We start from the raw sequence: 22,038 nt of genomic DNA on the forward strand, positions 1-22,038 counted from the left end.
ATGTTCAATTAATGATGAAAATGATATAGATGCATCTTGGATTGAAATTCCAAATGATTTGCTTATTAATACTTATACAAATCCGATAGAGGCAATTTTCTTCGCAACTTATTCGAACTTTAACATTAATTATAATAATTTCAATTACTTGCGAGAACGCGTAATTGTTACACCGCGAAATGCCACAGTTCGAGACATAAATGATTTTGCAATTAATCTATTGCCAGGTGACAAAACAAATTATTTAAGTGCTGATAGTATTTTATTGAATTCTGGAAATAATGAAAACATTAATCTTTTATATCCAATAGAATTTTTGAATAAACTTGAATTTAACGGATTACCATCACATGAATTAATTTTAAAAATCGGAATGCCTATTATGTTATTGAGAAATCTAAATCAAATATCTGGCTTATGCAATGGTACAAGATTAATAATAGCAAATTTATTTGATCGGCTCATAGAAGCGAAAATATTAACAGGAAACAATGTAGGTCAAAAATTTTTGATACCTAGAATCATTCTTACTGTATCTGAGAATAAATGGCCATTTATTTTTTAAAAACAACAATTTCCTATTAGACCGTGTTATGCTATGACTATCAATAAAAGTCAAGGTCAATCGTTGAATTAAGTTGGCATATATTTACCAGAACCTGTTTTTACGCATGGACAATTATATGTAGCGCTTTCAAGAGTCAAATCAAGAAATGGATTAAAAATTTTAATAAATAATAATAGCGACATGCAAAATAAGTATATACTAAAAATATAGTTTACAAATATGTATTATAATTTATGATTTACATTTTACTTATGGGACAATGATAAAAGAAGTCATTTTAAAGTACCTTATTATAATTCAAGTAACACAAATGTCTTCATGATAATTAAGGTCACCTTTTAACAATCTGACATTAAAAATAACAAAAATTACAACTCATGCCATCACCTCTCTCTTCCCCAACCTATTTCACGATATAATTAACCCTGTCTCTCTCAACTGACTTCACCGTTTTATAAAAAAAAAAAAAAACTGACTTCACCGCCATGGCTTCTTCGACACCTCCAACGGCGTCTATGCCGTCGCCTGGTCCGAATCTCCGTCAAGCTCTAAAACCTTGCCCTCCCGCTGACCTCCAAACTCACCGTATCGCCTCCCACGTCATCCTCCTCTACGGCCAGGCCCGCATGCCCGACCACGCCGTCCTCACCTTCGAGCTTTGCCATGAACTCGGTATCCCCCAGGACGTGAAGCTCCTCAATGCCCTGTTATTATCTTGCGTTTTCGCCGAGGATTACAAAGAGGTGACTCGGATTTACCGCGACTTTCTGAAGATTTATGAGATCGAGCCAAATCTGGACACTTACAATTGCGCACTCAAATCCCTTTTGGAATCCGGTTCCACCAGCTCTGCCTACTCTGTTTTGGCAGAGATGGAGAAGAGGAGGATCAAGCCGGATGGGAACACATTCGGGAACTTGCTTTCGGGGTTTTACAGCGAGGAGAGGTTTGAGGATGTGGGAAATGTGATCAATTTGATGGAGAATTTGGGTTCCAATCTGGGCTTAATACCTACAACATTAGGATTCGGAGTCTTTGTAAGTTGAAGAAGTCGATGGAGGCCGAGGCATTGTTGGATGGGATGTTGGGGAGGGGTATCAAGCCGAATGCGGTCACGTTTTGCCATTTGATTCTTGGGTTTTGCAAGGAGGGGAATTTGGAGCAAGGGAAGAAGATGTTTGAGAAGATGGTGGAGAGGGGGTTTAAGCTGGATTGCAACTGCTATTATAATCTAGTGTACTACTTGTGCACATGAGGGGATTTCGAGAGTGCGTTGAGGTTTGCTAAGGAGAGCATTGAGAAGATTTGGGTGCCGAATTTTGCTACGATGAGGTTGCATGTGGATGGACTTGTGAGCATTGGGAAGGTGGCTGAGGCTCGCCAGCTTATCGGCCAGATGAAGGAGAAGTTCACTGTGAATCAACATAGGTGGAGTGAAGTTGAAGAACGCTTGCCACAGTGAATGTCAGTGTGGAAGGTTTAGTGGTTTCTTTAGAATTGATATTCTGTGAATTCATATGGAAATAACTTAACAAGCTTCTGTGTCTGTAGCTTCTGTGTCATGTTGGTATGTTTCATGGTGCTTGAAGTTTAGTTGTTGATATAGTTTATCAAGATTCTGTAGAAATATACTTGGATTTCTCTGAGATACAATTGGTTCTGTATAACTTTTAGCAGGAAAAACTACTTTCAAATAGGCTTTACATTTTAGCAAAGAGGCCTAGGCACATTATCATTTTAGGCTTGTAATTTGTATCAAATAACAAATTACTGGTGTTTTCTTATTTTATCCAAAAAAAAAAAATGGTCTTGATGCTCATTATGTTGGCGATCATGACTTGTGGGATTGAGTGTTTTGTTAAATTATTACTCCTATAGCTCATAACGTTTAGTATTCTTATTATGAAACCACATCTAGGCCAGGTCCTGTTATACATTTAATACACATGTCAAGTTACTGGCCAAGTCACATTGCATGTTAGTGGCTAGTAACTTGATCAGTGACCATGTCACTGTTAGATACTTATACTCAATCATGTCACTGTTAGATACTTATACTCATGTCATTGACTAAGTCACTGGCTAGGTCAGGTTCCTCGTTAATGAGGTCACTTTTAAGCCCAAGTCACTGGCCATGTCACTAGCCATGTCACAGTCATGACTGATTAAGTTACTAGCCAAGTCACATTGCATGTCACTATCGTGTTAATCTCAAGTCACTGACTATGTCACTGTCAATTACTAGCCAAGTCATTGGCTAAGTCACTGTTAATCTCTGGCCAAGTCACTGACCAGTTCAAGTCTCTAGTTAGTGAGGTCACTGCCCAAGTTATTGTTAACCTCAAGTCATTGGCTATGTGATTAACAGTGACTTGGCTATGTGATTAACAGTGACTTGTGACTTGGCTACTGACAGTTACTTGGTTAGTGACATGGTTAGTTACTTGGTTAGTGACATGGTCAGTTACTTAGTTAGTGACATGTGATTAACAGTGACTTGGCTATTAACTTGTGACTTGGCTACTAACAGTTACTTGGTTAGTGACATGGTTAGTTACTTGGTTAGTGACATGTGATTAACAGTGACTTGGCTATTCACTTGTGACTTGGCTACTGACAGTTACTTGGTTAGTGACATGGTCAGTTACTTGGTTAGTGACATGGTCAGTTACTTGGTTAGTGACATGTGATTAACAGTGACTTGGCTACTGACAGTTACTTGGTTAGTGACATGTGATTAATAGTGATTTGGCTACTGACAGTTACTTTGTTAGTGACATGGTCAGTTACTTGGTCAGTGACATGTGATTAACAGTAACACTGACCATGTCACTAGGCAAGTTACATGTCACTTACCATGTCATTGACCATGTCACTGTCAATCTCTAACCAAATCACTGTCAATTCCTGACCAAGTCACTGGTCATGTCACTGGTCAAGCTACCTATTGTTGTTGCATAATGTAATTAGCTAATATGGTCAGATTTGTTAATGAAAATCTATTTCCTGTTGGACAGGCAACACGTTTCTGTGGGAGCGATTGTACCAGTGCCGTAGCAACTTGGAGTCTCGTAGAGGACTTTTATGGTATTAAGGCGTTACCTGATGAGTTAGAGAAGAAGGAAGGCCACTGATGCAGCAGCTGCAGATCATCCTTGAACAAGATCCATGACAATGGCATGCTCATTGGGATATCAATGACATACAATTAGATAAAATAACTTAACTTATGAACGTACTGATGTAGGCTCTTTCATTTCAGGTGATGAATTGATGATGGATGTTTGTAATGCTCAGACGTTTACCTGCTAGTATGGCCACGAACTGATTTTTCAAATGTAAACCTCTGTTCTTGCAGTTACAACGCTCGTGTGGAAGACATTGTCCCTTATGGTCAGGATTGAGACCTTTGGTCTTGAGGTGTACCCTGAAAAGCTATTGAATGACTCGACTTGAACTAGCTATAGAATGACTTAACTTCCAGTTCTTGGGTTTGATGTGAAGATCCATAACAGAGGCTTGCTCCTGGGATTATCATTTAGAGAACACATTTTGTTTCCCATACTTGCGCTACTCTATGCTACTCTGAAGACGATGTTGAAATGATTTGACTTCATCAATTCATGCCCTGTTTTAGGAAAGCTGTTTTTAGTTTGCAACTCTAGATACTGTTTGTAATTTGTTCTAATTTGGTGATTTTCACTAAATATAAGCTTCAAAATGCATTTCAAATTCAATAAGCATTGTGGAAACACTACTAGCGTGCTAAAGTTGTAAACCAAAACCCCTCTTAAGATAAGGAAAGCTAGAGATCTACAATTGTCCCTGGTTATAGCTTCTTAAGAGTGATCAAGTTCTCAACAATTTTCATCTGAGACCCAAAATTAAACTAATATTGTACAAACATAACATTATCCGGAACATTATGACTGATTTAATAACAATCAAAATTAACAATCTGTTGAATTGTAGAACCAATATAGCATAATGAGTATTTTTGGAGATTTGCAGCAAGAAAAAACACCAAGAAGATCATTCTGGGCTTAGAAAGCCCAATCATATTATCAATTGCCTCATATTAGCTCTCCACCATCTGACATTGATATTGTCACTCATTAGCTGTTTCCGGTTTTGGATCAAAACAGGGTATAAATACCCACATACTTGGGAAAATTCAGCCAGCATAGAGCTCCATATATAGGAGTATAATATAAAGTACTTTCTAATGATCAAATATAAATACAATTATTGCTCGATCATATCCTAATTCCGACTAATAGTATAGCTGCCTGAGTTATGAAATCAAATCAACTCCGGTTTCTAAAAAAGGGGTAGGAGATTCCTTAGTTACCCACCATTTGATCTTGATTCAAGTACTAGTAGTGACAGAAGAAGAACACCACCTTTGCTGATGCTTAGAGTTGTACCTTCATAATCCCATAATATCCTTCCCAGGATCTGTATCATGCTCCATGTTCCTTTTGGCCTTCACCATCTGCAATCCAGTCAAATAAATTAAACTGCATTTCCATTAAACATATAGAACATAGAAAGAGATCATCAGCATTAGTAATCACATTTTGATGCTTTCTCTGGTAAGTGAGAGTCTCGGGAATTGCAGTAGAGTCAGCTCTGTAGGCACCAGGGAACTCATTGAGGTTGATTTTGAGGGTTTTGCCAATCCTGATAGATAACCATAGCAGCAGAGAGATGAACCTGCAATTAGCCGCAATGGAGGCAAGGCCATCGGTACTGAATCCCTCACAGGACGAAAGCACAAGGAGCTTGAAATTCTTGAAAGACTTGGCAATCAGCTCCAAGATCTCGTCAAAGATCATGATTGAAACCGAAACGGTTGTTGGCTTTGATCATGTACATCGCAGCAACAGAACTCCCCCTGCGGCACGAATCCACGTGGGCGGAGCGGGCCGGGTTGCCTATCTCCTCGATGAAGCCACTACCGCAGTCCGGACACACCATCGGTGAGTCGCCGGAGCTGGTGAAAACCATAACAAAACCAAAAACAAAAAAGCCACTGGAGGTCATTGGACCAAGCGCAATCGGAAGCTGGCGCCGGCAACGGTGGTTAATCAATTTGGCTGGAGGAGACGTAGTCGTCGATGAATAGAAGCTGCGTCACCTTCGATTTGAACCAATTGAAATCTGAATCAAATTGGAGAGAGAAACTCTGATCAAAATCGAATCAAGCTTTTAGGTTTTGAAATTTCTAATAAAAGAGAGAGAAAATTTGAGCTCTGGGATTTTGAATATAAAGTTATAAACGTGGATTGCTTTAAGGGCAGAATCGGAATCAAAAAATTGAAAAACTAACCTTTTTTAACATCATCTTATTATTCATAAGGACTAAATTAATATTAGTAACAATTTATTATGGACCTTTCTATCAAGTGGAAAACTAGGTGATATTTTTATCATTTCACACTCTAATGTGACATTTTCCATCATTTCCCTTTTACTTATCCCATTATATATTAGTAGACTTCGATTTATCCCATTATAACAAGAATTGACTCTGTTATAACTCTTATTCACATTTTTCTGTTATATAATTATTAATTATCAATTAAATGATATAAGAAGGGAGAACATAATGAAATATCTGCTGACAATGTCTTATGGTGCCTAACACGCAGAGCTCATTCACTTATGCAATTGAAGTAAAAATTAGACATGCTTTACAGAGTGATAGAGCTAATACCAACTACAAAGTAGATTGAAGCTGGAATACCATGTGCAGATGATCAGTGCCGGCCCTGAGGCTAGGCGAAGCAGGCCCAAGCCTAGGGCCTCATATTTTAGGGGCCTCAACAATTTTTATTATGTAGGCCTGCAGAAAAAAAAAAAAAAAAAAAAAAAATCAATCTAAACCACTTTGTGTCTTCGTACACGCAACATGACCCTCTGTTTTCAATACTTCCATAGTTCTATCAGATTGAGACGCAAAGCAGTAGAGAGGAGATGATTTTCCTCTTTCTAAGTTCAAGTTTTTGAAGCACTTTCTCAATCCAAGACAAAAATCCAATTATAATTGAACATCTCAGAAGGTTTCCTCGGTGGCTATCGAAAATCCAATTGTGATTGAGAGGATCAGATGAAAAAGTAAATTCAAGAGACTGAAAAGTTGATTTTATCTTCCAAAAACGCAAAAAGGTAAGATCTTTGAAGGTTTTTATTTTCGATTTTGAAGAAATTTTGGTTTTTTCGTTCTCTATTTGTGTTTTTGATGCTCTTGGCCTCTTGTATTCCATTCCTTTTCAATTTTGGTTTGAAACATGTAATTATGAAATCATGATTTATAACATTTATTGAAAATTTAAGACTTGTGAACTATTTAAGATATTGCAGAACAATGAACAATGATTTTGTTTCATCTTTGTTTTTAGGGATTTTAGAGTTATCAGTTATGCATGTTTCAACTTTCGTCTCTGTTTCATTCATTCTCTGTTGAAAATTTGCTATATGCCTGAGGCTTTCTATATGATATTCTTTAGGGGTTCACGTAATTGACCATGTCACTGACCAAGTAACTGGTCATGTAACTGGTCACGTAACTGACCATGTCACTGACCATGTCACTGACCAAGTAACTGGTCATGTAACTGGTCACGTAACTGACCATGTCACTGACCAAGTAACTGGTCATGTAACTGGTCACGTAACTGACCATGTCACTGACCAAGTAACTGGTCATGTAACTGGTCACGTAACTGACCATGTCACTGACCAAGTAACTGTAACTGGTCATGTAACTGGTCAAGTAACTGACCATGTCACTGACCAAGTAACTGTAACTGGTCATGTAACTGGTCACGTAACTGACCATGTCACTGACCAAGTAACTGTGAGCACACTCTTGTATTACAAGATCATAGCTGTGAGTTTCTTCAAATTGAACAACTCTGTACCTACCACTTGATTTATCCAACTTAATGATATCTAAGCAGATTATAGCAAAGAGAATCCAAGCAGAGAAGCCGTTGTTTTGGGTGAGACATGTTTATATAGTTTATTGAACTTCATCTTCTTCTTTTTTTCTAAACCAGGTTTGAGCAATTTAAGACTTTTGAAGAGAATTTGGGCTTTTGTTTGATTTGGACAAGTTAAGGTCTGCAGATAGAGATAGTTTGAAGAGTTTTTGTGCTAACCTTACAAATTTATTAAAGCATGGCGAGATTTCTGATCTTAATGAAGATGATCTATATCAGGACTTACGAATGTTGAGTGAAGATTTACCCAATGAAACAAAAAGAGCTATTGATGTGTTGAATTACATAAAAGAAGTTGATGGCTGTTATCCAAATGCTTGGATTGCTTATAGGATTTTGCTAACTATACCAGTCACAGTTGCCTCTGCAGAAAGAAGTTTTTCAAAGTTGAAATTGATCAAATCTTACCTTCGGTCTACTATGTCACAAGAGAGATTGAGTGGTTTGGCTATGATATCTATTGAAAAAGATATTGTTGGAAAACTTGATTATGTAAATTTGATTAGTACCTTTGCATCTAAAAATGCAAGACGAGTCATATTTCAGAGATACTTTGAAATTGAGATATTATTTTCTTTTGTAATGTTTGAGCATTTATTTTGGGGCCTCAAATTTTTTCCTGCCTTGAGCCTCTAAACTCACAGGGCCGGCCCTGCAGATGATAATGATTTTCCCGCACCCAGACAAAATGAAGCATATATCCTGATGATTCCAGATTCCAGATTCCAGATTCCAGAACCGGACAAATAGTACTCAAAAGGGATTCAATTTGGGATTACGTTTTTGCCCTGAATGGTTCAGCATATAAGAAGCATCTGCAGTAGCATTCCAATTCGAGGAGCCTTTATGAACGTCAGCACCCACTTTCAGCCGACAACATCCTTATACGTCAAAATCGACGTCAGAACCCATTAGTGATAATTTACTTTGTTGAACACTCTTTTGTTCTGACTCAATCAAAATATTTTAAAAAGTGTAAGAGTAATATATATGGTTATGAAACAGGGAAGAGGGCTAAGACTGCTCTTTTAGGTTGATCCCTTCTGTTCTGATGGGCCAATTCTTAGGTGCGGGTAGCCGCACCACGTGTACGGTGCGGCTGCCCAATCAAATCTCAGAAATTTTTTTCTTTGTTCCGAAATTGTCCCTGATTTTTAAATGTGAAATACCCAAAATACCCCCCTGCTAGGGGAATGATTGGTCTGCTGCACCACGTGGCGGTGCGGCTGCCCCACGCAAGAATCACTCGTTCTGATGTTATAGTACTACTTCTGCCTTTGTTTTTGTCACTTTCTTTTTTCAAGCAGTAAAATGGAACTGAAAAGCTAAAAGTTATACATATCAGGATTCTTTGCATACAATTAATTGCATAGAACTAAATTTTCCTTTTTTTTTTTTTTTTTTTTTTTTTTTCAACTTGATTTCAGTCCTAATGTAGACTTTACCTCTGATTCCTGAATTCAACTTTACCTCTGAACTACGTACATGGACATATTATACACTCTTACTGACATTTGGATACACTTTGATGTTCTGTGCCTTCAAATTATCAAGACTCTTTTTTTGTACTTGAACCTTAAATGCAAACTCATTCGAATCCACTTACAATTATTTTATTTCAATGGGATCCTTATTTATGCACTTCTGTAGGTCCACTGTAGACAGATGAATCATGGAAGTAAGTTCCTTTCAAAAATATCAATCTATGAACAATGTCAACAATATTGAAACAAAGTGCCTTCACGACTTATACCTTCTCTTCTAATACAGTTTCCCTCTCATTTTCAGCTTGAACAAAACATAGAGCATATATACATTGCTTCGTCACATAAGACTGTATCAGATTACTTTCAAAATCAGAGTTTGTGCATCCAGACTGTAGAGACCGAAAAAGTATAACAGTAACATATACGATGGCCTCCATTATCTGTTAGTCGACGAAGAGGCAAGGTTTTTACAATTTTCTTTTTACAATTACCATAATTGTTTCAAAACTCTTAACATTACTTTCTTCATTTCTAAGTCTGTGCAGGCACATACTATTCACGGTTTAATTGAGGAATCTACTGATCCTTACATGTCCAAAAAAATGGAAGAAGGACAGGTGTATGACATTACCAATTTCTATAACCGAAAACCTGTATCAAAATATAAAGTTGCTGGTCACGTGGTAGAAGAGTGTTTCAATGAGTCAACAAAGTTTGAGCCTGTAATGGATGCATTCCCTCCAATCCCAGAATATTCATTTAACTTCCTTCATTTTGACAACTTGGAGGACCAGATGAGGACTCAGACAGTACTTAAGGGTATGTTTATCAGTTCTAAATAAACAACTTCTAAATTTATACATTATATTAAAAGTCAAATCATGCTAACAATTTTTATTTTTATTTTTTATGCAAGATGTTTACGGTTGTATCAAATCACTGATACCAGAACATCAAGTTACTGTTAAAGACACTGGAAAATCGGAATCAAAATGTGAAATCTTTGTAGAAAATTTGAGGTACGTTATTTCCAGATTACTTGTTCCATTACATATATTCAATGCGGAAAATTCTAAGGTGCTGGGCTGTTTGCTATACAACCATTTTTTTGAATATATTAGACCGTTGGATTAATAATATATCCAATGGCCTTGAATATTTAAAAGGTTGGTAACCTGTTTACACCTTAACCAAATCATTAGTAATTAATTATAGAATCTTTTTTCTCTAAAAAATAAAAAAATAATGAGTCTTTTATTACTAATTAAGTGCATCATTAGTACTTTCCTTAATGGATTATAACTGCAGTGGTGTTCACCTGGTCAGTTGCTGACCAAAGAATTTATGCTCAACAACTCTTAGATTTACATCAAAGGGTGGAAAACAAAACACTTCAACTTAATATTAATTCTCTCTGCCTTTCGATTTACATCCAAGGGTGGTTGAGCATTATTTTCTTGGTCAATAACTGACTAGGTGAACATTTTCGTTATAACTGAGGTCTACTTTGAGTAATTTATCATTAAATAAAATAATTACTTATATGATGACAATATATTACCTTATAGATGTGGAAATTTAATTCTAGTATGGTATTTATTCCACATACTATGATATCTATAAAAAAAAAAAATAATAAATAAAAAGGGAGAAATGATGAAAAATGTTGTAAAAAAATGTCCTCTTTTTGGTAATTACAAGGTCTAGGACCACATTTACAAGTTTATGAATCATTTATAAAATTAAAAACGAATGTGTTGTTTTGGATGATAAATCTTCATATTTTAGACTAAAGCGTGTGTCCTCATTCATGTTATAGAGCTCTCAACTGTGTAATTGGGTGGTACCTTATGTAATGTTCCTCATTGAAAAAATAATTACATCACTGACAACGATTATTACCAATATAAGGATAAATGATCAAAAATATTGTAATAAATGTCCTGTTTGTGGTAATTACAAGGTCTAAGACAACATATACTACTTTATGAACTATTTTACAAAATTGACAACAAATGTGTTGTACAAGTGGTAAATCTTCATATTTCATACCAAATAGAGTATGTGTCCTCATTCACGTAATAAAGGTCTCAAATGTGTAATTGGGGTGTATCTTGTGTAATCTTTCTCATTGAGAAAATAATTACATCTCTGACAACACTTATTACGAATATAAGGACAAATGATTAAAAATATTATAATAAATGTCCTGTTTGTGGTAATTACAAGGGCTAAGACAACATCTACCAATATATGAACCATTTTATAAAACTGACGACAAATGTGTTGTACAAGCGGTAACTCTTCATATTTATACCAAATAGAGCATGTGTCCTCATTCACGTAATAAGTTCTCGATTGTGTAATTGGGGTAAACATTTTGGTATTTACTCTATTTAGGACAATATTTACAGGTATATAGACAATATTACAAATTGATGACAAATGTGTTGTTAAATTGGTATTTTTTTAAAAAAAAAATTGCCATGTGTCAAAATTTGAATGGATAACCTGATGACCAATTCATCAGGTTACCATTATATTAAATTTTTATATATTAAAAAAATAAAAATAAAAAGTATGAGATACGGGAGGGTATTGTAGCCTGTCTCTATTCAATGCTTTAACAAGAAATTGAAAACCACCTTTTGAAAAATGCAGGAGGGAGGATATCAGAATTACCTTCTGGGGTGACATAGCTAGAGAGTTTGATATGGAAAGAGTTAAACAGTTATCCCCACCAGTGCTCGCTGTATTCACAGGTTTAAGGTTGACCAAATTCCAAGGTAAACATTAATTAAAAACAATGATACTGATTATTTTTACAGCTGACAACTACATATAATTATTTTTTTAACTTACAGAACGGGTAACAGCAGCAACAACAGGCCATACATGCATCATCATCAATCCAGATATTCCAATAGCAAATGAATACAAAGCTGAGTGAGTCATTTTTATTACAACATTGCTGTATCAGTCAAATCATTCATCTAAAGTCAAAATTCCAGCATTGCCAGTTCAAAATATTAATCCCACAGTGTAAACAAATTCCAAGTTCTCGAAAGCAGGCGACAAAGTGAAAGTACTTCCTGTACCTTTCAAACGGCCAACAGCAGAAGAGATGAAAGACAAAACAACAAAGTCGGTCTTTGAATTAAACACATGGATCCAGATATATGCATGATATGACAAATAATTTTCATTTCTACGTTCCTCTAATTACATATTTGAGTAAAAATATCTTACTCAAGTGTTTGCACTTTTCATTACAGAATAAAAGTGTATTGCACTGCTTCGATCCTCCGGTTTCCAGTCCATAATGATTAGTGGTATAGAGGCTGTTCAAAGTGTTTTAAACAACTGAAGCAAAGAGAGGACAGTGGTGAATTAATTTGTCCTAAACATGATGTGCAAATAGCTGTGCCATGGTAAATCAACTAACAACCTTATTTCCAAACATTAATTGTGCAGCTAATAAGAACATTACAACTTTAATGAAAACCAACTTCATTTAAAGGAAGTCCATGTCATAATTAGTTGAAATTAATTGAAATTTACATTCAATGTAACGCATTTCTTTTTGCCTGCAGTTACAGAGTTTATGTCACCATTTGAGATGATAATAATCAAGCAACGCTCATTCTGATGGGGAGACAGGCAGAGCAGCTGTTTGGCATCAATTGTCAAGATCTGGTGAACAAAAGACTGTATCCAACAGAGCAGACACTACCAGAAGAGATTAAGAAGACAACTGATGAAACCTATCTCTTTGAAATCACAGTCAATCAATATAGCGAGCTGATGGTCAGAAACATTTTCCCAAGTAAGCAATCCTTTGCATCAATGGTGGAACAAACCCCAACCACTGTAACATCGGAGCGGCTTCCAACTGAAGGAAAAAGAAACATTGAAGCAAGTGGAAAAGCTTTGTGCATCATAGAGCCTGAGAAAAAAGCCAAGAAGTAAGCATTAGTCAATCTCAATTTCACTGTTTTACGTGTGATAATAACTTTTGCATACAGTTTTATAAATCTGCTATAAATTCGTGATTTAATTCTTTAACATTTTTTATTATGAAAACCTTATAATCTGTTCAAAGTAGTCAACGTGCCACACCTTATAATTAATTCCTCACAACTAAATACTTAACTAATTTACTCTACATAGATAAAATGACTTTGATAAAGTGATTGCATTAATCTGCCTTAGCAGTAGTGCCTGTGTTTTCTTATACTGTTTGATCTATCTTCAATTTCTACAAATAATAACGACGTGTTCTTTGATTTAAAGTGAGAAGGAGACCAAGCGTGGAGCAATGATATCGGCATCATCAGTGTCATCATCAGCAAGCAAAGAACAACATCAGAAAGAAAAGGCAGACTGAATCTAAATTGCTCCTCTGTACAGCTGTAACTTATTTTATCTAATTATACCTGCGCTGACTCCATTTTGTGTACAGCTATAGTCAGCGAAACAACTGGATCTTTTGGGAACTGGAGGTATTAATTTTTTGGTCAAACTCCAGTCCAACTTTTTGATAATTAGCTCCAGTTGTTTCAGCAGTGATAACAGATCTAATGATCTTTGAACAATGGAAGCAGTTAATTTTTTGGACAACCTGCCAGCTACTCTGGCTGGGTTGTACTAGCTTCCTTTGAATCAAATACTCTATCAGTACTGTATTTTTTTTTTTTTTTTTTTGAGAATGACTATCAGTACTGTATTGACTTAACTATATGCAGTAATTTGTGAGCATATCATATCACATTAAACGCCTGGTGTATGTTTTGCCACTACAATCTTGGTATGCTTTTTAGATATCATTATTCCATATTCTATCTCTGTCCTTTGTTCTGTTCGTTGTATAGTCTATTATTCTGAAATCTGAAGTATGATTGGTAAATGATGCAGATCACCAACTGAGAATAAGAAAGAGAACAAAAGGCAACAGAGAGAGATCTGGAAAGTAGCTTCAAGCTTTGATTTCATTCAATTGATAAAACCAAAACTGCTGAGACATTCTCCTACAGCTTACATATAATAGGGAGAGCAAACAAAGCTTTAAAGAACATAAATGCTGATAACAAGTTCCAAGCATAACTCAAACGACTACCAGCTTTTCAAGGGCTAGCGACTCTATTTTTATTGGAACCTGATAGGCCTCTTAGTCTCCCTCCTTGGCTTGTCTCTTGCCAAACTATAGTCATTTAATTCTCGTACACTAGGGACAGTTGTGTTGTAAAAAATATGGGACGGAATTCCTGTAACATTAAAATAAAATAATATGAAAATATCTTGGGAAATAAAAATTGAGATATAGATAAGAAAATGAAATAAAGTAAGAAAATAATATAATATATAGGTTTTATATAGAAAAACTTATCGAGTCGAGGCGTGCAAGCGCACTGTCCTAAGAGAATATTCGTCCCCTACTGCACAGGGTTGAATGACGAACTTCCCCCAAGATACAACAACTCTTCGAGCTCCATCGTCCAGCTAAGAAGCCCCATTGAACCTTAATCACCCGTGCACTCAAAACGGTGTATAAGTAAAGTAGGTATATGTATAGTTTGTAAGAATATCGTTGGTAGAGGTATTTGGCTAGAGTGGTTGCATTATGGTGGATTATACCGTCATGTATACCCTCATTATCCGACAATCTAAACTCCCACACATGTGCATGTTTCATGTCTCACCATATGCCTTCCAACCATAGCCACGTACCCTTATATAGGGCACACTTACCATACCATCAATAGCATCATTAACCATATAATGGTCAAATAATAATCATATATTTAAAACATAAAACCGTTAAACCATAAATAGAGAAATAAACACAAATGAAAATAACCCCCAAAATAAATAAAGAAATAAATAAAATATATTTTAATTTTAAATCATAAAATTTCCAACAATCCCCCACTGATTTAAAATCAAAATAAAATCATTTAAAACAAAATAATTGAGTGCTTTTACTATGCAATCGGCATAGGTACCTTTCGGGTTTGAACCTAGCTTAGTGTGACAGTCTCTATTTGAGGAACCAAAGTGACATAGTCTTGAACTTTGATACCTTTGACCAAACTTCAACATATCACACACACAGTACGGGTAATTAGACAGGTTCGCATGTTGGCGCATTTATGGCCGTGCGTTTCTTGATTCTCATGAGAGTATTAGAGAACAGCCCAATTCTCATTGTCGCGGCCTCACGAACAACTCTCACTTAGGTGAGTTCTCCAAGGGTACGTGTGCCCGGACCCCGCGGTAGTTTGTCCGCCTCGAAACTCATTCAGGGTATCATTGTTTTCCCTTCCTAACGTCACATTTAATATAGCACCTAATGCCTTAGGGATGTACAGGATAATATCTCTTTTGGATATATCCTTAAAATTTATGTGTGCTATATTTGAGTCACGCAGTATGGATTGTTTCTACCACATTGAACTTCCTTCATGGGATCTCTAATCACAGAAGTTGGGTTACCTCCCTAGGTGACTCCCTTATGGGCTTAAGCACATCCCCCTTCAGCAATTTTATATATATAGTCTCCTCCTCGAGACTATAAGAGCCTCATCAGCAAGGCATATATATGACTTATGTCATATTTTATTTATTTTAATTTTCCTAAGTCATATCTTGCTTGTCCCTTTAGCTCGCAAAACCCTGTATTTTAATTTGTCTGTAAGTCTCAAATAAACCATCAGCCACAATTCTCACAGGAGTGTTTTCCTCCATATGAGAACAAGAAAATTTATAACTCTGCACTGATTATTTAATGATCACGTAAGATAAATTGCTACAAGTGTTAACCCCACATTACCATAGGGCATTTAAAATATCATTGAAGTAAATATTAAATAGTGAACAAAAATATAACCATAACCCCCACATTTCCTGATATTAAATGTTCTTCAAGACATGTTAGCAGAAGTTATAACTAGAGCTTACCCCACATCTCTCCATGATAGACGCTTTCATGAGAGAATGGTAAATGCTAAATATACTCATAAGAAGATCAGTTATGTAAAACCCGTAATAATAAGCATTAAAGAATACTAATGAAATAGTTAACATTTTAAATAGTAACCCCCACTATTGAAATTAAAAATAACTTCTTTTTGACTCATTAAAGCAAAATAAAAACTTCTCACGAATTGAACTTACAAATATTGTAGGAGCATTCTTGTTTATGAGATAACTTGTTGCATTTGTGTGCACATATGCAATTAACACAATATATTGTAGCATATGTATATCTTATAATGTGTATATAAACTTAAATTTGAGAGTAAAAGAAAACATACCATTACTATTTTCTTTCTCTCTGTAATAACTCAGGAACTCAATAAATGTTACAGCTAATAACTTAAGTAAATTTTAATAATGAGACAAAATGAATAGTATCACCACAATTTGAAACAGCATTATTTTTTATATGAAAGAAAAGATAAATAATCATTAATAATAATCTGTAATTGCATCAAAATATAATCTTCCCGAAACAAAAGGCAAAGGTCATTTGTAACTGACCTGACAACATATAAAGAGCTGCAATAGAATTTAAGGTCAATTGCATTCATAATATTATTGTTAACATATTTAATTGTATGCAAACAATTATTATCTGTATGTAAATACAATAGAATAACTCATAAAACTAGTAATCAAGATGTACTTACCTCGAGTAGCAACATTTTATATATCATAGGAAATATTAGTTTCATATAACGGTCAACAAATCATAAGTATAGCCAACCTGATCTCATGGCAGATTAATTGTCATTGAAAGCAAATTTAATTTGCAAATATGACTTGATGGAAAATAAGCTTATATATATAAACTTAACTGTAACATGCACATAGACGTACCTGCTTGTTGGCTACTAACATATAGGTATTTTAATCACGATCTTTTAATTTGCTTATGTATGGGAAAGAACTCATATGCATTAAATATGAATTTATATGCCGAATGATATAATTGTAACTACAAAATGATAATTTGCAAAAAACATATATTTCTTACGGAACAAAAGTTAGTTATACCGTAGAAGTGGTTTAGGATTCCTTCGTCATGGTAGAGGCTAGTGTATGTTTATTGCGTCACTAATTCCTCCATCAACTTTGGCATTTGAGAGATTTTTCCTATCAAGAATTAGTTGATATTCAACTATTAATTAGTATACATGCAAAGCAAAATGCAATTAGCATTCAAGGCCGATATAAACTAATAATTGAAAGAAAAATATTAAGGTATTCATAAGTTGAGAAATAAAGAAGAAGCCAAATGTGCGATATTGATTGTGACTCCTCAAACTTCACATTGTCCGTCTTTGTCAGAAATTCCGCTTGAATCTTCTCTTAGATTGTTGTAAAAAATATGGGACGGAATTCCTGTAACATTAAAATAAAATAATATGAAAATATCTTGGGAAATAAAAATTGAGATATAGATAAGAAAATGAAATAAAGTAAGAAAATAATATAATATATAGGTTTTATATAGAAAAACTTATCGAGTCGAGGCGTGCAAGCGCACTGTCCTAAGAGAATATTCGTCCCCTACTGCACAGGGTTGAATGACGAACTTCCCCCAAGATACAACAACTCTTCGAGCTCCATCGTCCAGCTAAGAAGCCCCATTGAACCTTAATCACCCGTGCACTCAAAACGGTGTATAAGTAAAGTAGGTATATGTATAGTTTGTAAGAATATCGTTGGTAGAGGTATTTGGCTAGAGTGGTTGCATTATGGTGGATTATACCGTCATGTATACTCTCATTATCCGACAATCTAAACTCCCACACATGTGCATGTTTCATGTCTCACCATATGCCTTCCAACCATAGCCACGTACTCTTATATAGGGCACACTTACCATACCATCAATAGCATCATTAACCATATAATGGTCAAATAATAATCATATATTTAAAACAAAAAACCGTTAAACCATAAATAGAGAAATAAACACAAATGAAAATAACCCCCAAAATAAATAAAGAAATAAATAAAATATATTTTAATTTTAAATCATAAAATTTCCAACAAGTTGTGCTTGTCTCAACAGATGACACTTCATCAGTCTCCCCTGGTTGGAAACGACTCGACCTCGAGTCAAAGTTTTGCTCAATACCAGTCCCATAGTATGGTTGCAAATCAGCAACATTGAAAGATGCTGAAACCTCCATATCTCCAGGTAAGTCAATCTGGTATGCATTCTCACCTAGACGCTTAAGCACTCAAAATGGACCCTCAGCTCTAGCATTGAGTTTGCCAAACTTACCTCTTGGGAACCTTTCCTTGCGGAGATTAATCCACACCAAGTCTCCTTCTTTGAACTCCATATATCTTCGATGCTTATCTGCTGTTGTTTTGTACTTCTTGCTACTTTCTTCCAATCTTTTCTGAACTTGTGAGTGCAAATTTTTGATGTGTTCTGCCATGTCTTCAGCATCACCACTGAATTTGTTGGTGATTGGCAGAGGAAGTAAATCAAGTGGACCATTTGGAATCACCCCATAGACTATCTCAAAAGGGCACTTCCCTGTTGATCTATCCTTGGACATGTTGTATGCGAACTCAGCTTATGACAAAGAGAGGTCCCAATTATGCTTTTCTTCTCCAACAAGACTTCTTAAGAGATTTCCAAGAGATCGATTTACCACTTCAGTCTGACCATCCGTTTGAGAGTGATAAGAGCTACTGAATTGAAGATGAGTTCCCATTTTACGCCAGTGTCCTCCAAAAATGGCTAACGAACTTAGGATCACGATCAGATTTGATAGACTTAGGCACCCCATGAAGTTTGACAACTTCTTTGAAATACAACTGAGCCACATGAGTTGCATCAAAGGTTTTGGTGCAGGGAAGAAAATGTGCCATCTTGGAAAATTTGTCTACCACCACAAGAATAGAATCAACCCCACGTCTTGTCTTCGACAGTCCCAAAACAAAGTCCATAGAGACATCTTCCCAAGGTGATTCAGGAACTGGCAATGGTGTATACAAGCCTGTATTCTGAGACTTACTCTTGGCGATATGGCACATTCGACACCTCCCCACGTGCTTAGAAACATCTCTACGCATTCCAGGCCAATAAAACTTTGCTGCAACCAACCCCAAAGTTTTGTCATGCATAAAGTGTCCACCAAGGCCTCCATCATGCAATTCTGATATTATAACAGATCATAAAGAACACCTTGGTATGCATAAGCGGCTGCCATAAAATAAGTATCCATCATGCAACAAGAACTTCGAAGCCTTTCCTGCTTGACAATCTTTCCAAATCTTCCTAAAGTCAGGATCATCTGCATATTGTTCTTTTAAAACTTCAAACCCAATCACAAAGACCTGCATAGAACTCAACATAGATGATCTTCTACTCAATGCATCAGCAACTTTGTTTTGGAGGCCAGATTTATGCCGAATTGAAAAGGTAAATTCCTGCAAGTAAGCCACCCATTTTGCATGTCTAGCTTTCAGTTTGTGTTGGCCATTGATGTACTTCAAAGCCTCATGATTTGAAAATAAAATAAACTCTTTGTGAATCAAATAATGGCGCCAATGTCAAAAGGCCTGAACAATTACATAGAACTCCAAGTCGTATGTTGAATAGCGATGCTTTACATCATTGAGCTTTTCACTAAAGAAGGCAATTGGCTTTGCTTCTTGACTCAAAACAGCACCTATTCCCTTGTGGGAAGCATCACAATCTAAAGAAAATACCTTCTCAAAATCTGGCATTGCTAACACAGGGGCAGTAGTCATTTTCTCTTTTACCAACTCAAAGCTTTCAGCAGCTTCCTTACCCCACTCAAATTCACCTTTCTTTAAGCAATCAGTGATGGGGGCTATAATTGAGCTAAAATTTGGAATAAACCTCCTATAGAAGGAAGCTAGTCCATGAAAGCTTCGTACCTCATAGATATTAGTACGAGTTGGCCAACTGTGAATAACATCCACCTTACTTGGATCAACTTTAATTCCATCCCTTGAAACAACATAACCGAGAAACACCAAGCTATCAGTTAAGAAATCACACTTCTTAAGGTTTGCATATAGCCTCTGTTCTCGCTATACTTGCAACACTTGTCGGAGGTGATTAATATGTTGTTCTTCATTCAGACTGTACACCAAAATATCATCAAAGTAAACCACCAGAAACTTACCAATGAATGGTCGAAATATCTGATTCATGAAGCGCATGAAAGTACTTGGTGCATTTGACAATCCAAAGGGCATGACAAGCCATTCATACAACCCATCTATGGTCTTGAAGGTCGTCTTCCATTCGTCTCCAGGTCTTACCCTTATTTGATGGTATCCACTCCTTAGATCAATCTTGGAAAACACCTGGGAGCCACTTAGCATATCAAACATATCATCTGGACGAGGGATAGGGAACCGATACTTTATTGTGATTTTATTGATGGCTTTGCTGTCCACACACATCCTCTAAGTCCCGTCTTTCTTTGGTGTCAAAAGGGCTGGAACGGCACATGGGCTCATGCTCTCTCGAATCATCCCCTTCTCAACTAACTCCATGACTTGTCTTTGAAGCTCATGATGCTCAGTAGGACTCATCCGGTAAGCAGCTTTGTTGGGTAAATTAGATCCTGGAATGAAATCAATTTGGTGTTGCACCTCTCTCATAGGTGGTAAACCACTTGGCAATTCCTCAGGTATAACATCAGAAAATTCTTCCAATAATGCCTCAAGTTGTTGGGGAATTGAACTTCCAACATTTAGCTCTTGCACAACTAACGCATACACATGAGTCTCTTCTCGAATTTCTTCTATAAATTCTGCCATGGTAAGGAAGGTAGCACTTTCATGCTTGCTGCACTTTGCTACTGTCTCACTCCTCGATGGTCCCAAAATCACCTTCACTCCATCTTTTACAAAAGTGTAAGTGTTTTTGTGCCCGTCATGAAGAGCTTTTCGATCATACTGCCAAGGCCTCCCCAATAGCAAGTGGCATGCATCCATGGGTACCACATCGCACTAGACTTCATCCTGATATGATTTGTCAATAGAAAATGAAACTAAACAATGCCGGTTAACATTTACCTCATTCCCTTTCTTAAACCAAGCAAGCTTGTAAGAAGTTGGGTGCTTCTCGACCTTCAACTTCAGTTTGTCCACCATTTCTTGTGACAAAACATTTTCACAACTACCACCATCGATTATAACATTGCATATCTTCCCATTGGTAGTGCACCTGGTATGAAAAATGTTATGGCGCAACCAGTCATGGTTCTCAACTTTGGTAGCATTCATGCTTCGTTGAATGACTAGGGCCTCCCCATGATCACTCCATGTAACACCATCATCATCATTATATTCATCATATATAGGAGTATCATCCTCTTTCACTGAGTTTTCCAAAAGAAAAGCCTCATTTATGAAATTGATAAAACTTTTATTTGGACAATCAGCTTGTAAATGTCCCAAACCTGAGCACTTGAAGCACTTCACCAATCTGTTGCTTGGACCGGTTGGTCGATTAGAACTTGAACTGCCATCCGTTTTACCCATACCTCCCTTCTCCAAAAGCCTTGAACCCGGCTTTTCTTGTTCTCGAACTGACACGAAAGGTTGATCCCTTCGAATGGGGTTGCGAACACCAAACCCACTTGTTAGATTAGTCTTCTGCTTCAATTGCTTCTGTACTTTGACTGCAAGTTTGTAAACATCATCATATGACCAATAAGGCTGTAAGGTTACCACATCATGAATTTCCTTTCGTAACTCGCCTAGATAACGGGCAATGGTCTACTCCTCCGGTTCATCAATGCCGCAACGAATCATGAGCAAATCAAATTCCTCAGTGTACTCATCCACTGATTTGTTTCCTTGTGAAAAATTATTCAACTTTGAGAACCATTCTTGAAGATAGTTGTCTGGCAGAAACTTTCCCCTTAACGCCTTCTTCAACTTTTCCCATGTAGTAATTCTTGATTTG

The 22,038-nt window shown here is 36.3% G+C and overlaps 3 protein-coding genes and 1 pseudogene across 3 annotated transcripts; 3 read left to right on the top strand and 1 right to left on the bottom strand.

Annotated features, from left to right (window-relative positions):
- Positions 1–1,053: 1,053 nt before the first annotated feature.
- On the top strand, positions 1,054–2,030 carry LOC112198591 (annotated as a pseudogene).
- Positions 2,031–4,600: 2,570 nt separating this feature from the next.
- On the bottom strand, positions 4,601–5,813 carry LOC112198593 (protein TRANSPORT INHIBITOR RESPONSE 1). Its single transcript, XM_024339743.2, has 2 exons — positions 5,146–5,813; positions 4,601–5,063 (listed from the first exon to the last, which is right to left on the bottom strand). Exons 1-2 carry the CDS (start codon positions 5,404–5,406, stop codon positions 4,998–5,000), a joined length of 327 nt encoding a protein of 108 aa, XP_024195511.1. The 5' UTR covers positions 5,407–5,813; the 3' UTR covers positions 4,601–4,997.
- Positions 5,814–9,656: 3,843 nt separating this feature from the next.
- Positions 9,657–12,211, top strand: LOC112199001. The gene is made up of 4 exons (XM_040517625.1): positions 9,657–10,081; positions 11,724–11,848; positions 11,927–12,008; positions 12,121–12,211. The coding sequence occupies exons 1-4, from the start codon at positions 9,972–9,974 to the stop codon at positions 12,143–12,145; spliced, it is 342 nt and encodes a 113-aa protein (XP_040373559.1). The 5' UTR covers positions 9,657–9,971; the 3' UTR covers positions 12,146–12,211.
- Positions 12,212–12,369: 158 nt separating this feature from the next.
- LOC112198592 lies at positions 12,370–13,670 on the top strand. The gene is made up of 3 exons (XM_024339742.2): positions 12,370–12,493; positions 12,656–13,027; positions 13,356–13,670. Exons 2-3 carry the CDS (start codon positions 12,711–12,713, stop codon positions 13,447–13,449), a joined length of 411 nt encoding a protein of 136 aa, XP_024195510.1. The 5' UTR covers positions 12,370–12,493; positions 12,656–12,710; the 3' UTR covers positions 13,450–13,670.
- Positions 13,671–22,038: the final 8,368 nt, after the last annotated feature.

The sequence above is a fragment of the Rosa chinensis genome, chromosome 4, assembly GCF_002994745.2.
Source record: "Rosa chinensis cultivar Old Blush chromosome 4, RchiOBHm-V2, whole genome shotgun sequence".
Lineage (NCBI taxonomy): Eukaryota > Viridiplantae > Streptophyta > Magnoliopsida > Rosales > Rosaceae > Rosa > Rosa chinensis.